At 33.4% G+C, this 13749-nt stretch overlaps 1 protein-coding gene across 8 annotated transcripts in view; it reads left to right on the forward strand.

Moving 5' to 3' along the window:
- The window catches only part of LOC135142764 (glutamate receptor ionotropic, kainate 2), a 105237-nt gene that overhangs the window by 32277 nt on the left and 59211 nt on the right, over positions 1-13749 (forward strand). For all 8 annotated transcript variants that reach the window (XR_010282629.1, XR_010282630.1, XM_064074504.1 and 5 more), the window contains exon 3: positions 1221-1376. Coding sequence is in view for 6 of the 8 variants with exons in the window: in XM_064074504.1 (XP_063930574.1) it covers positions 1221-1376 (156 nt within the window). In the remaining 2 variants the exon portion in view is untranslated. The remainder of the gene's footprint in view (positions 1-1220; positions 1377-13749) is intronic.

A 13749-nucleotide genomic window follows, 5' to 3' on the forward strand; every position in this document is an offset into this window, starting at 1 on the left:
ATTAAAAAAAAAATATATTAAATTTTGTCGATTAATGAATGAATAATAAAGTTACATTTAATTGAAATTGAACGTGATTGTAGTTTTATCCACTGTGATGAACTGACTATAAACAATTATTAGGAGTATTTAATTTAGTCTAAAACGCCAATAAAATCTGCGTTAAATTGCACGTTTTCATTTTTAGCAACCATGCATAACGTGATGATTTTGCTCCTGTTATTGTTGTTAATCCAAATATGTAAATATTGCAAAATGTTAGCTTTATATAAATTGAAAACATCTAGCTTTAATGTTAACCAAAACATTTACACTGTTCTGCATTGGAAGCACTATTTATACAAGCGTCAGTATTTAGTTTCCGTTATTTTATTCCGTTTGAATAGTTTCAACTCTGTGTAAATTTGTTCACTTCTGTGTAACTAGCGCCACGATAGTTCCAACCCGTTTAAGATTCTTCCGATTTAGCGCCACTTTTTCCCCGCTGTGTAAACTCGCTGAATCCACCTAAACCCTAATGAAACCGTTCGGCATTTCATCCCGCTTTTTCTTCATTACAACTTGTCCAACACGCCGCCACACCTCACTAAATCCCCATAATCGATCGATTAAATTCCTCGAATCCCTCCTCGTTGCAATCGCGTAAATTCTCATTTAATTCCACTTGCATTTGCACGGAGTTAACGAGAACTGCTTCCGATTGCTGGACTTCGAAACTAAATTATTTAAATTTGAGAAGTCAATCTTGCCACCTGAATAATGCACCGCTCCTAAACCCTCAACACCACTCAACACATCGACAGTCTTTGACGCTCCGGAAAAATCTGGCACATTTCGCCCGGAACGTCCCTAATCCGGAATTTATATTCAAAGGGGTACTCGGGCATTATTAATCTCGCTCGAGAGACAGATCCTGATGGCCGAAAGTCTGGTGATTGAAACAAGCCGCGGTCGTGTAAGAGGGCAATAGTTCCGGCAGTCCGAACAACTTAGAGCTAATAGGATTATTGACAGCTAATGGCTCGGGTAACTTTGCACACAAAGACCAAGAGCCAACTTTCACAAATCAAATTAGACGAGATTGATGACAATGTTGCATGGAGAGTAATTGATTTCGGAGTGGCGGTCACTGCAGGAATTTTCATCACGATCCTGCTGAACAAGGATCCGTTGGAGATTTTTTCTTTGCGGCGAAATTAACGTGTTGATGTCTGTTCCAGGTGGGCTGTTCCATCCGGCGGACGATAAGCAGGAGATTGCGTTTAGATACGCAGTCGAGAAAATCAACAGCGATCGAATGATCCTGCCGAGATCCAAACTTAGCGCTCAGATAGAGAAAATGTCTCCCCAGGACAGCTTCCACGCATCGAAAAAAGGTACTCGTAAAATTTGAGATATGGCTGTTTCTTGGCACTCGCGGACTTGGTGAGTTCGAACACCGCAGGAGGGTCAATAATTTATGGAACGGGCGCGGAACGAGAAGATTTTTTTATACATAATATAAATTCTTGGACGATTTAAGCGTCTTCGGGAGGGTGCGCTGCCGCGATAAATCTTATCAACGCGAACGCGGTTGGATGCTAGGTGAACACTTTGTAGAGATGTAAGCGATTTTGATTTGGAATGAAACGAAAACGGACATTTAATAGGGAAGTTTAGACTCAGGGGCCATTTTTTTTATTTAGGGCACTGAAATCACCTGGAATTAGGTATAGGGGTACATGAAGTTGTGCTCTAATTATTAGTCAAAACAGTTTTTTTTAGTTAATTTGTTTCCGAGATTCAAGGCCAACTTGATTTTTTTTTTAAATGTCTCGATCTGTTGTTTTTTCAGTTTTTTAGGTTTTCGAATTTTTATTATTTTGATTTTTTGATACTTGGATTTCTCCATTAATCAATTTAGGATATTATAACTTTATATCGTCTGCCTCGTCCTTCGTTTTAATTTTTCAATGTTTTAAATTATAACTTTTTCGATTTTTCAGTTCTTCAGTTTTTCAATTTTTCGATTTTTCCGGTTTTTGATTTTTTAGTTTTTCGATTTTTTAAGTTTGTGGCTTTTCGACTTTGGTTTTTGACTTTTCCATTTTTCAATTTTTCAGCTTTTTTAATTTCGCAATTTTTGCATATTTCGTTCAAATTTGTGATTCAGTTATTCGATTCTTCAATTTTTCTTATATTTTTCAATTTTTTGATATTTCATTGTTGGGATTTTTTAGTATTTCGACTTTTCGATTTTTTGGGTTCTGGATTTTTCGATTTCTCGACTTTTTACATTTTGGGTTTTCATTTTTTCGTCGTTAAAACTTTGGATTTTTCAATTTTTCCATCGTTTTATACTTCGATTTCTCAATTTTTCAACTTTTCGATATTTTGACCTTTCAATTTTAAAATTTTACGTTTTTTGATTGTTTCTTCTATATTTCAATTTTTCAATTTTCGAAATTTTTAAATTTTCGATTTTCCAATTTAGTTTTCAATTTATCCATTTTCCAAGTTTTCGATATTTCGAAATATAAATAGGTAACAAAAGGCGAACAATCGAAAAGTTAAAAATGAAAAAATTGATAAATCCAGAGATTGAACAATCAAAACATTGAAGTACTTATTTATAAATCGTAAAATTGAAGAGGACAAAAACTGAGAAATCGTATCATTGAAACATAGCAAAATTGAGAAATCGAAAAAAAAAATCGAGCAATTAAACTTCCGTCTCTTGTCCTCCGTCCTTCGTAGTTCGTCCTTCGTCCTTTGTCCTTCGTTCTTGGTCTTTTGTCCTTTGTTCCTCGTCCTTGGTTCTATGTTCTTCGTTCTTCATCCTTTGTCCTTCGTCTTTTTGTCGTTTGTCGTTTTTGTCCTTTGGTCTTTTGTTCTTCATATTTTGTTCTTTATTCTTTGTTGTTCCTTCGTCTTTTGGCATTCGTACTTTGTTCTCCGTTCTTTGTCCTTCTTCCTTTGTTCTTCGTCCTTTGTTGTTCGTTTTTTGCCCTTCGTCTTTTGTGCTTTCTCCTTCGCCTTGCGTCCTTAGTCCTTTATCTTTATCATCTCCTTCGTCCTTCGTCTCCTCTATCCTTCGTCTCCTTCGTTTCTCGTTTACTTTGTCCTTCGTCTCCTTCATTTTTCTCTTCTTCGTCTTTCGTTACCTTTGTCTACTTTGTCCTTCGTCCTCCGTCTCCTTCCTGGTTGTTTCCTTAGCCCTTTGTCTCCGTCGTCTGTAGTCCTTCGTCCTTTGTCTAGTTCGCCTTTCCTCTTCCGTCTCCTTTGTTTCCTTCGTCTCTAGTTCTTTATCTATCCTTTGTTTACTTGGTCCTTTGTCCTTCGTCTCCTTCGTAGTTTTCTTTTCATCGTTGTCTCCTTCGTCTAATTCGTCCTTTGTCTCCTTCGTCACTTTCATCTTACATCACCTCTGTCGTATTCGTCCTTCGTCCTTTGCGATTCGTTCTTTGTCCTTCGTCCTTTGTTGTTCGTCCTTTGCCCTTCGTCTTTTGTCCTTTCTCCTTAGTCCTACTTCCTCAGTCCTTTATCTCTTTCATCTCCTTCAATTATCCTCCCTTTTGTCCTTCGTTACCTTTGTCTACTTTGTCTTTCGTCCTTCGACTCCTTCGTGGTCGCCTCCTTAGTCCTTTCTCCCTTTTGTCTGAAGTACTTCGTCCTTTGCCTACTTCGTCCTTCCTTCTCCGTCTCCTTTGTTTCCTTCGTCCTTCGTCCTTTGTTTACTTCGTCGATTTTTTAAATTCTGGATTTTTCGATTTCTCGACTTTTTACATTTTGGATTTTCAAATTTTCGTTTTTAAAACTTTAGGTTTTTCAATTTTTCGACTGTTTTATACTACGATTTCTCAATTTTTCAACTTTTGGATATTTTGGCTTCCTAATTTTTAAAATTTTAGGTTTTTCGATTGCTTCTTCTATATTTCAGTTTTTAAATTATCGGAATTTTTAAATTTTAGATTTTCTAATTTAGGTTTTAATTTTTCTATTTTCCTATTTTTCGATGTTGCCAAATATAATCAAAATTGAACAATCGAAAAGTTAAACATGGAAAAATTGATAAATCCAAAGATTGAACAATCAAAACATCGAAGTATTTAAAAAATTGTAAAATTGAAGAAGACAAAAATTGAGAAATCGTATCACTGAAACAGGAAAATTGAGAAACCGAAAAATAAAAAAATCAAGCAATTAAACTTTCGTCCCTTGTCCTCCGTCCTTCGAATTTCGTTCTTCGACCTTCGACTTTTGTCCTTCATCCTTGGTCCTTCGTCCTTTGTCCCCAGTCCTTGGTTCTTGGTCCTTCGTCCTTTGTTATTCGTACTTTGTTCTTCGTTCTTTGTACTTCGTCCTTTGTTCTTTGTCCTTTGTTGTTCGTTCTTTGTCCTTCTAATTTTGTCCTTTCTCCTTCGTCCTTCGTCCTTCGTACTTTATATATTTCATCTCCTTAGTCCTTCGTCTTCTTTATCCTTCGTCTCTTTCGTTTCTCATTTACTTTGTTCTTCGTCTCCTTCATTTTTCTCTCCTTCGTCTTTCGTTACCTTTGTCTACTTTGTCCTTCGTTCTTCGTCTCCTTCCTAGTTGCCTCCTTAGCCCTTTGTCTCTTCCGCCTCCTTTGTTTCCTTCGTTTCTAGTCCTTCGTCCTTTGTTTACTTCGTCTTTCGTCCTTTGTCTCCTTCGTAGTTCTCTTTTTCCTTTTGTCTCCTTTGTCTAATTCGTCCTTGGTATCCCTCGTCCATTGTCCTTCGTCTTTAGTCCTTCGTCCTTTGTCCTTCGTCTTTAGTCTTTCGTCTTTCGTCCTTTGTCCTTCGTCGTTTGTCCTTCGTCGTTTGTCCTTCGTTGTCTGTATTTCGTATTTTGTTCTTCGTCCTTCATCCCCTTCATGTCTCTCGTTCTTCGTCTCCCTTATCCTTCATCTCCTTCGTCCCTCGTTACTTTTGTCTACTTTGTTCTTCGTCCTTCGTCCTTTGTTTATTTGGTCGATGTTTTGAATTCTGTATTTTTCGATTTCTCGACTTTTTACATTTTGGATTTTCAATTTTTCGTTTTTCCGGTTTTTGATTTTTCAGTTTTTCGATTTTTAAAGCTTGTGGTTTTTTGACTTTGGTTTTTGACTTTTCGATTTTTCAAATTTTCAATTTTTTAATTTCCCAATTTTTGCATATTTCGTTCAATTTTGTGATTCAGTTATTCGATTCTTCAATTTTTCTTCTATTTTTCAATTTTTTGATATTTCAATTTTGGGATTTCTTAGAATTTCGAATTTTAGATTTTGTGAGTTCTGGATTTTCTCCTTCGTAGTTTTCTTTCTCCCTTTGTCTCCTTCGGCTAATTCGTCCTTTGTCTCCGGCGTCATTTTCATCCTACGGCACTTATGTCTCATTCGTCCTTCGTCCTTTGTCGTTCGTGTTTAGTCCTTCGTCCTTTGTCTTTCGTCTTTAGTCTTTCGTCCTTTGTCCTTCGTCTCCTTTATCCTTCGTCTCTATCGTTTCTCGTTTGCTTTGTCCTTCGTTTTTTTCATTTATTCTCCCCTTCTTCCTTCGTTACCTTTGTCTACTTTGTCTTTCGTCCTTCGTCTCCTTCGTGGTCGCCCCCTCAGTCCTCCGTCTCCTTTGTTTCCTTCGTCCTTCGTCCTTTGTTTACTTCGTCGATTTTTTGAATTCTGGATTTTGCGATTTCTCGACTTTTTACATTTTGGATTTTCAATTTTTCGTTTTTAAACTTTCAATTTTTCGACTGTTTTATACTTCGATTTCTCAATTTTTCAACTTTTAGGTATTTTGACTTTTTAATTTTTAAAATTTTATGTTTTTTGATTGCTTCTTCTATATTTCAGTTTTTCAATTTTCGGAATTTTTGAATTTTAGATTTTCCAATTTAGTTTCTAATTTTCCGATTTTCCAATTTTTCAATGTTTCCAAATATAACTAGACAAAAATCGAACAACCGAAAAGTTAAAAATGGAAAAATTGATAAATCCAAAGATTGAACAATCAAAAAATCGACGTATTTAAAAATAATATTTTTCCCTTTTTGTTCTTAATATATGTAGTCATCCTTTCACAATAATAATTTAAAACCGAGGACTATATATATCAAGAAAAAAAGGCATAATACAAGCCCCGCCCACACACCCGATCTCAATGGTGATGTTTTTTTTTTACCAGTCGTAAGTCGTGGGCGGAGCTTAAATGCAAAATCCTTGTTTTCCTACTAGAAATTGCTGTGTGAACCAAGTCCTTGACTAATCGTGTTATTAAAGCAAACTATTTGAAAGAAAGCCAAAAGGTAAGCCCCGCCCATCCACCCCGGTCTCAACCTGGCTTTAATTTTTAAGATACATAGCATTTTTTTAAACAAGACGATGCTCAAAAACATGTCTTACATGGTAATTTCTTTTAGACAATTAAGGATTTTGCAATTAAGCACCCTATCTTAATCGTGACGATTTTTTTTACCTGTTGTAAGTCGTGGGGCGGAGCTTAACTGCAAAATCTTCATTTCTCTATAAGAATTTACCATGTCTAATATGTTCTTAGGGAATCATGTTGTTCAAAGAAAAGCCTATGTATTAAGTAAAAAAAAGAAAGCTTAATATTAAACTCCACCTATCCTATACCCCCACCGCGATCTCAATTGTAATGAATTTTTCATTCGTTGTCAGACCGAGGGGCGGAGCGTAATTGCGAAATCCCTAGTTTCCATACAAAAATCAAATAAAATGTAAAATAATTTGATCGATTTTGAAAGTGTGGGTGGATTTTTTGTTTAATTATTTCGAAAAAAAAGTTACTGAAATTTATGTATTCTGATCTTTGACTGTTTTTTGATTTATGCAACTGAACAAACTGTTTAGAATCATTTTCGTCTTTGGATTCACGTAAGCTTCGTTTAATTTTGAATAATTTCGTGCTTTTATAATCGTACGAAGCTCAGGATCCTGTAAACCGCTCGCAAAAGCATTTACAGCCAACTTCTCGTTAATTTCTTTCAGGATTTTGATTGCCTCATTATTTCCTTCAGCTTGAGTAATCGTTAGCTCAACGAATAAATTTTCAACTTTTTACTCAAAATCCCTTGTTAATTTTTTAAATTTCTCTGCAATTTTTGATTCTTCTTTTTCAGAATTTTCTTCTGACTTAGTATTTGAACTAATTAAACTATCATTAAAATTGTGATACGACGGGTGCATGACAACCAAATCCTCCTCCTGGAGCATCAAAGCTCCTCCTCCTCCAACTAACTTATCAAACAACCACCATAAATAATATCCCCCAAGCTCAGTTTTTCATGATCCCTCGTCCTCCGCCTTATTTAATTTCCTTGTTTGGTTAAACTATAGCTAAATGTCGAGTACAGTTCCTGATTAAGTTTACAACTGTAGAGGCCAAGTCTGACAAAACTATCTCGGTCAAATATATTACAGTAATTTGTAACAGATGTTCAACTAAGACACAAACTTTTCTAATCAGTAGTCAAGCCCTAAACACAAGCCCAGACTGACATCTGCAATAATCCCCCAAATAACTTCTAGATACAAGCTCAAAATTATTTCTCCCTCATAAAAGGAAATTTTACGACGCCAATCCACCACCGTGACGCTAAAGGTGATTTTATACCTTTGCACGCAACTTTGAAAGCAACCCTTTGTGGCAATCGTCACTTTTATTTTCGGGGGTAATTACAAGCGATTCTAAAGCGCCAAACAAAACCTTGCGCTAACTCAATCAACGAACCCTCGATTGTGCAAGGGTGTGCGATTATGGAATATAATAGAGAAATTTAGTGAACATTCTGATGTTGTAATAATTGTTTTATGCCATCTCCTTGTAGGGTTGTCGAATGAACTCGCCAATTACTGTGGTAAAGTTGCCGAGTACTTGGGTGCTTCCATCTTAAGAGGTTAATGCAGGGCAACCGCCGAACCGGGCTAATAAGACATTATGCCAACGTAAAAGTGAAAGCGGGGAAAGTGATCATCGATCTGGGGTAATAGACTTAGAAGGGGCTGATTGGATTTGCGTCACTGAAGAAGATTAAAAAATTAAGTGGTGCGGGGTTGTCGTTTTCAGATGAGTTGGAGTTGTGATGGAGAGGGTTGTAGTGAAAAAACTGTGAGAATAGGGTTGTCAACAAAGTTGTTCATTACGGGATTCCGTATGGTAATGCTTAGAGAATTCCAACAACACGGGGTGCAGCTTGAATACAGATTTTAGGTGGGAGCTGTGACTCCTGGTTATCCAAGTATAATTGACGTCAAAATTGCTTGTTTCAATTTTTGGTTTTTTTGAAAGAAAATTTGTTTTAATGTTAGATCTTGGAAAAATAAGTCATCAAGTCATCAGTTTTATCAGTTTGTGGGGTCTGATGTATTTTTAATAGATTATGAAAGAATCTTGAGGCTTCTGCTGTTTTATCCATAAAAGAATTTTAAAAATATCTGGGAATTTCTAGAATCTTTTTATTAAGATTTCGAAAGAATTTTAAGGTTTTTATGTTGTTTTATTTACAAAGGATTTTCAAAAATCTTGAGGACTTAATGGTGTTTGTTTTAAATAAAATCTGAAAGAATTGTAGGAGCACTTGCTATTTTGGTTCTTAAGCAATTTGAAAAAAATCTGCGGCTAACTAATCTCTTCTCTATTTTTGAGGAAAGTGGTGCTTGCTTGGTTTTTGAAAAAAAAAAATGGAAAAATTAGGATGTCCTTGGTATCACATTTTTAAGATTATGAGAAAATCTCGGGACTTCTGCTGTTTTACCTTTGAAAGTATTTTAAAATATCTGGGAATTTCCAGTATATATTTTTTTAAAGGCTGAACGAATTTGAACGAATTTTTAGACTCTAGTGTTTTATTTGCGAAAGAATTTTCAAGAATCTTGAGGACTTACGGTGTTTTGTTTTTGTAAGTATTGGAAAGAATCTTGTAATTCCCTGCTTTTTTTTTAGAGAAAATCTGAAAGAATCATAGGAGCCCTTACTCCTTTGATTCTTAAACAATTTGAAAAAAATCTAGGGCTATCTATCGTCTTTTTTATTTTGAAAAAAGAACATGATAGAATCTTAAGGACCTCCGCTAGTTTATTTTTGGAAGAATTTGAAAAAAATATATGGGCTCAAGTATATATGTAACAGATTACAAAATAATGTCCAAAAATTCTTGGTGTTTTATCTTTGAAAAAAAATTAAAGAATTTGAAGATCATTGGTATCACATTTTTAAGAATAAGAGAAATTCTCGGGGTTTCTGTTGTTTTATTTTTGAAAGAATTAAAAAAGATCTGGGAATTTCCAGTATATATTTTTTTGAAATAATTCGAAAGAATTTTTAGGCTCTAGTGTTCTATTTACGAAAGAATTTTCAAGAATCTTGAGGACTTATAGTGTTTTGTTTTTCTAAGTATTGGAAAGAATCTTGTAATTCCCTGCTTTTTTAATTAGAGAAAATCTGAAAGAATCATAGGAGCCCTTACTCCTGTTTTATTTTTGAAAGAATTATTAAAAAATCCGGGAATTTCCAATATTTATTTTTGTTGAAATATTTCGAAAGAGGTTTTAGGTTCTAGTGTTTTATTTACGAAAGAATTTTCAAGAATTTTGAGGAATTATGGTGTTCTGTTTTTCTGAGTATTAATTGGAAAGAATCTTGTAATTCCCTGTTTTTTTTTTAGATAAAACCTGAAAGAATCATAGGAGCCCTTACACTTTTGTTCCTTAAAAAACTTGAAAAAAGTCTAGGGCTATCTATCGTCTTCTTTATTTTTGGAGAAAAAAAATGATAGAATCTTAAGGGCCTCCGCTAGTTTACTTTTGAAAGAATTTGAAAAAAAAAATGTGGGCTCAAGTATATTTGTAATAGATTACGAAAGAATGTCGAAGATTCTTGGTGTTTTGTCTTTGAAAAAAAAACTGAAAAAATCTGGTGATCATTGGTATCACATTTTTAAGATAATGAGAAAATCTCGGGACTTCTGCTGTTTTATTTTTGAAAGAATTAAAAAAAAATCTGGGAATTTCCAGTATATATCTTTTTGAAATATTTGGAAAGAATTTTTAGTCTCTAGTGTTTTATTTACGAAAGGATTTTTATGAATCTTGAGGACTAATAGTGTTTTGTTTTTCTAAGTATTGGAAAGAATCTTGTAATTCCCCGCTTTTTTTAGAGAAAATCTCAAATAATCATAGGAGCCCTTACACTTTTGGTTCTTAAACAATTTGAAAAAAATCTAGGGCTATCTATCGTCTTCTATATTTTTGGAGAAAAAAAATGATAGAATCTTAAGGGCCTCCGCTAGTTTAGTTTTGAATGAATTTGAAAAAAAAATGTGGGCTCAAGTGTATTTGTAATAGATTACGAAAGAATGTCGAAGATTCTTAGTGTTTTATCTTTGAAAAAAAAATTGAAAAATTCTGGAGATCATTGGTATCACATTTTTAAGATAATGAGACAATCTCGGGACTTCTGCTGTTTTATTTTTGAAAGAATTAAAAAAAAATCTGGGAATTTCCAGTATATATCTTTTTGAAATATTTGGAAAGAATTTTTAGTCTCTAGTGTTTTATTTACGAAAGGATTTTTATGAATCTTGAGGACTAATAGTGCTTTGTTTTTTTAAGTATTGGAAAGAATCTTGTAATTCCCCGCTTTTTTTAGAGAAAATCTCAAATAATCATAGGAGCCTTTACACTTTTGGTTCTTAAACAATTTGAAAAAAATCTAGGGCTATCTATCGTCTTCTATATTTTTGGAGAAAAAAAATGATAGAATCTTAAGGGCCTCCGCTAGTTTACTTTTGAAAGAATTTGAAAAAAAAAAATGTGGGCTCAAGTATATTTGTAATAGATTACGAAAGAATGTCGAAGATTCTTGGTGTTTTATCTTTGAAAAAAAAATTGAAAAAATCTGAAGATCATTGGTATCACATTTTTAAGATAATGAGAAAATCTCGGGGCTTCTGCTGTTTTATTTTTGAAACAATTAAAAAAATATCTGGGAAGTTCCAGTATATATCTTTTTGAAATATTTGGAAAGAATTTTTAGTCTCTAGTGTTTTATGTACGAAAGAATTTTCATGAATCTTGAGGACTAATGGTGTTTTGTTTTTCTAAGTATTGGAAAGAATCTTGTAATTCGCCGCTTTTTTTTTTAGATAAAATCTGAAACAATCATAGGAAACCTTACACTTTTGGTTCTTAAACAATTTGAAAAAAATCTAGGGCTATCTATCGTCTTCTTTATTTTTGGAGGAAGAAAATGATAGAATATTAAGGGCCTCCGCTAGATTAGTTTTGAAAAAATTTGAAAAAAATATGTGGGCTCAAGCATATTTGTAATAGATTACGAAAAATGTCGAAGATTCTTGGTGTTTTATCTTTGAAAAAAAAAATTGAAAAATCTGGAGACTATTGATATCACATTTTTAGGATTATGAGAAAATTTCGGGGCTTCTGCTGTTTTATTTTTGAAAGAATTAAAAAAAAATTTGGGAATTTCCAGTATATATCTTTTTGAAATATTTGGAAAGAATTTTTAGTCTCTAGTGTTTTATTTACGAAAGAATTTTCATGAATCTTGAGGACTAATGGTGTTTTGTTTTTCTAAGTATTGGAAAGAATCTTATAATTCCCTGCTTTTTTTTTTTAGATAAAATCTGAAACAATCATAGGAGCCCTTACACTTTTGGTTCTTAAACAATTTGAAGAAAATCTAGGACTCTCTATCGTCTTCTTTATTTTTGAAAAAAGAAAATGATAGAATGTTAAGGGCCTCCGCTAGTTTAGTTTTGAAAGAATTTGAAAAAAAATTGTGGGCTCAAGTATACTTGTAATAGATTACGAAAGAATGTCGAAGATTCTTGGTGTTTTATCTTTAAAAAAAAATTGAAAAAATCTGAAGATCATTGGTGTCACATTTTTAAGATAATAAGAAAATCTCGGGGCTTCTGCTGTTTTATTTTTGAAAGAATTAAAAAAAAAATCTGGGAATTTCCAGTATATCTTTTTGAAATATTTCAAAAGAATTTTTAGGCTCTAGTGTTTTATTTACGAAAGAATTTTCATGAATCTTGAGGACTTATGGTATTTTGCTTTTGCAAGTATTGGAAAGAATCTTGTAATTCCCCGCTTTTTTTTTAGATAAAATCTGAAACAATCATAGGAGCCCTTACACTTTTGGTTCTTAAACAATTTGAAGAAAATCTAGGGCTCTCTATCGTCTTCTTTATTTTTGGAGAAAGAAAATGATATAATCTTAAGGACCTCCGCTAGTTTAGTTTTGAAAAAATTTGAAAAAAAATTGTGGGCACAAGTATATTTGTAATAGATTACGAAAGAATGTCAAAGATTCTTCGTGTTTTTAATATATTGTGAAAGAATCTCGAGGATTTTTGGTGTTTTGTTTTTGAAAAAAAAATTGAAAAATTTTGAAGATCCTTGGTATCCCATTTTCAAGATTTTGAAAAAATCTCGGGGCTCCTGCTGTTTTATCTTTGAAAGAATTTAAAAACAAATCTGGGAATTTACAGTATTTTTTTAAAGAGTTTCGTAGTATTTTTAGGCTCTAGTGTTTTACTTATGAAAGAATTTTCAAGAGTCTTGAGGACTTACGGTGTTTTGTTTTGGAGGTATTGGAAGGAATCTTGTAATCCCCTGCTTTGAAAGAATCATAGGAGCCCTTGCTGTTTTGGGTTTTAAACAATTTAAAAAAATCTTGGGCTACTTAGGGTCTTCTTTATCTTTGACAGAAAATGACAGAATTTTGGGGACCTCTGCTGGTTTATTTTTGGAAAAATTTGAGAAAAACCTGTAGGCTCTAGTATATTTTTAATAGATTATTAATGAATCTCGAGAATTCTTGGTGTTTGGTTTTTGAAAAAAGAAAAAATGTAAACATTTGCGGCTCCCATATGTCACTGTTTTAAGAATTTTTTTTAATCTGGAAATTTCTAGCACTTTTTTTGTGAAAGACTACGAAAGAATGTTTAGGCTCTGCTGTTTTACTTATGAAATAATTTTCAAAAATCTTGAGGACTTACGATGTTTTTTTTGTAACTTTTTTTTAAATTAAGTGGCGCAGTGGGGGGCCTTCGGTTTTTTATTTTGAAAGAATTTGAAAAACATCCAGTGGGCCCTAGTGTCTTTTGTGAAGGCTATGTAAGAATCTTGGTGGCTCGGTATATTAAAAAAAAAGAATAAAAAAAATATTGAAAATTCTTGATGGTTTGTTAAAAAAATAATACTAAAATAATCTGAAGGCTCTTGGTGTATTTTTGGTTTTTTTTTTAATTAAGAGGCAATCTTAAGACCCGTGGCGTTCTATGTTAAAAAGAAATTTCAAAAAAATTGAGAAAAATATTTAGAAAAGATCTTAGGGGCTCTGATGTTATCTCTTAGACGGAATTTTTTACAGAATCTTAGGGATCTAGAATGTTTTATTTTTGAAAAAAATTGAAACTTAGAAGAGAATTATAACAATATTCACATAATTTGACGGAAAATTTGCAAATGGTGTAGGACCAGCATCTGCACTGAGCACTCTATCTCTTTTTTAACACCCCGGATTATGATCAGCCAAAAATTAACAAGTTGACACCCCATCTAAGTCACTATCTAATTGTCCGGAACATCCTGTAACATCTCCTTTACGCGATTCCAGAACCTTCAAGCCATATCTCTTATGCATGCGCATAATTTACGCCTGCAGCTCTAAGACAACACCAAAAACCGGGATATAGACTTGTCGGCGAAGTCAGAGAGTGGAG

This window comes from Zophobas morio, unplaced genomic scaffold (genome assembly GCF_036711695.1).
Source record: "Zophobas morio isolate AGI-343-1 ecotype UQ-CSIRO unplaced genomic scaffold, CSIRO_AGI_Zmor_V1 ptg000054l, whole genome shotgun sequence".
In the NCBI taxonomy this organism is placed as follows: domain Eukaryota; kingdom Metazoa; phylum Arthropoda; class Insecta; order Coleoptera; family Tenebrionidae; genus Zophobas; species Zophobas morio.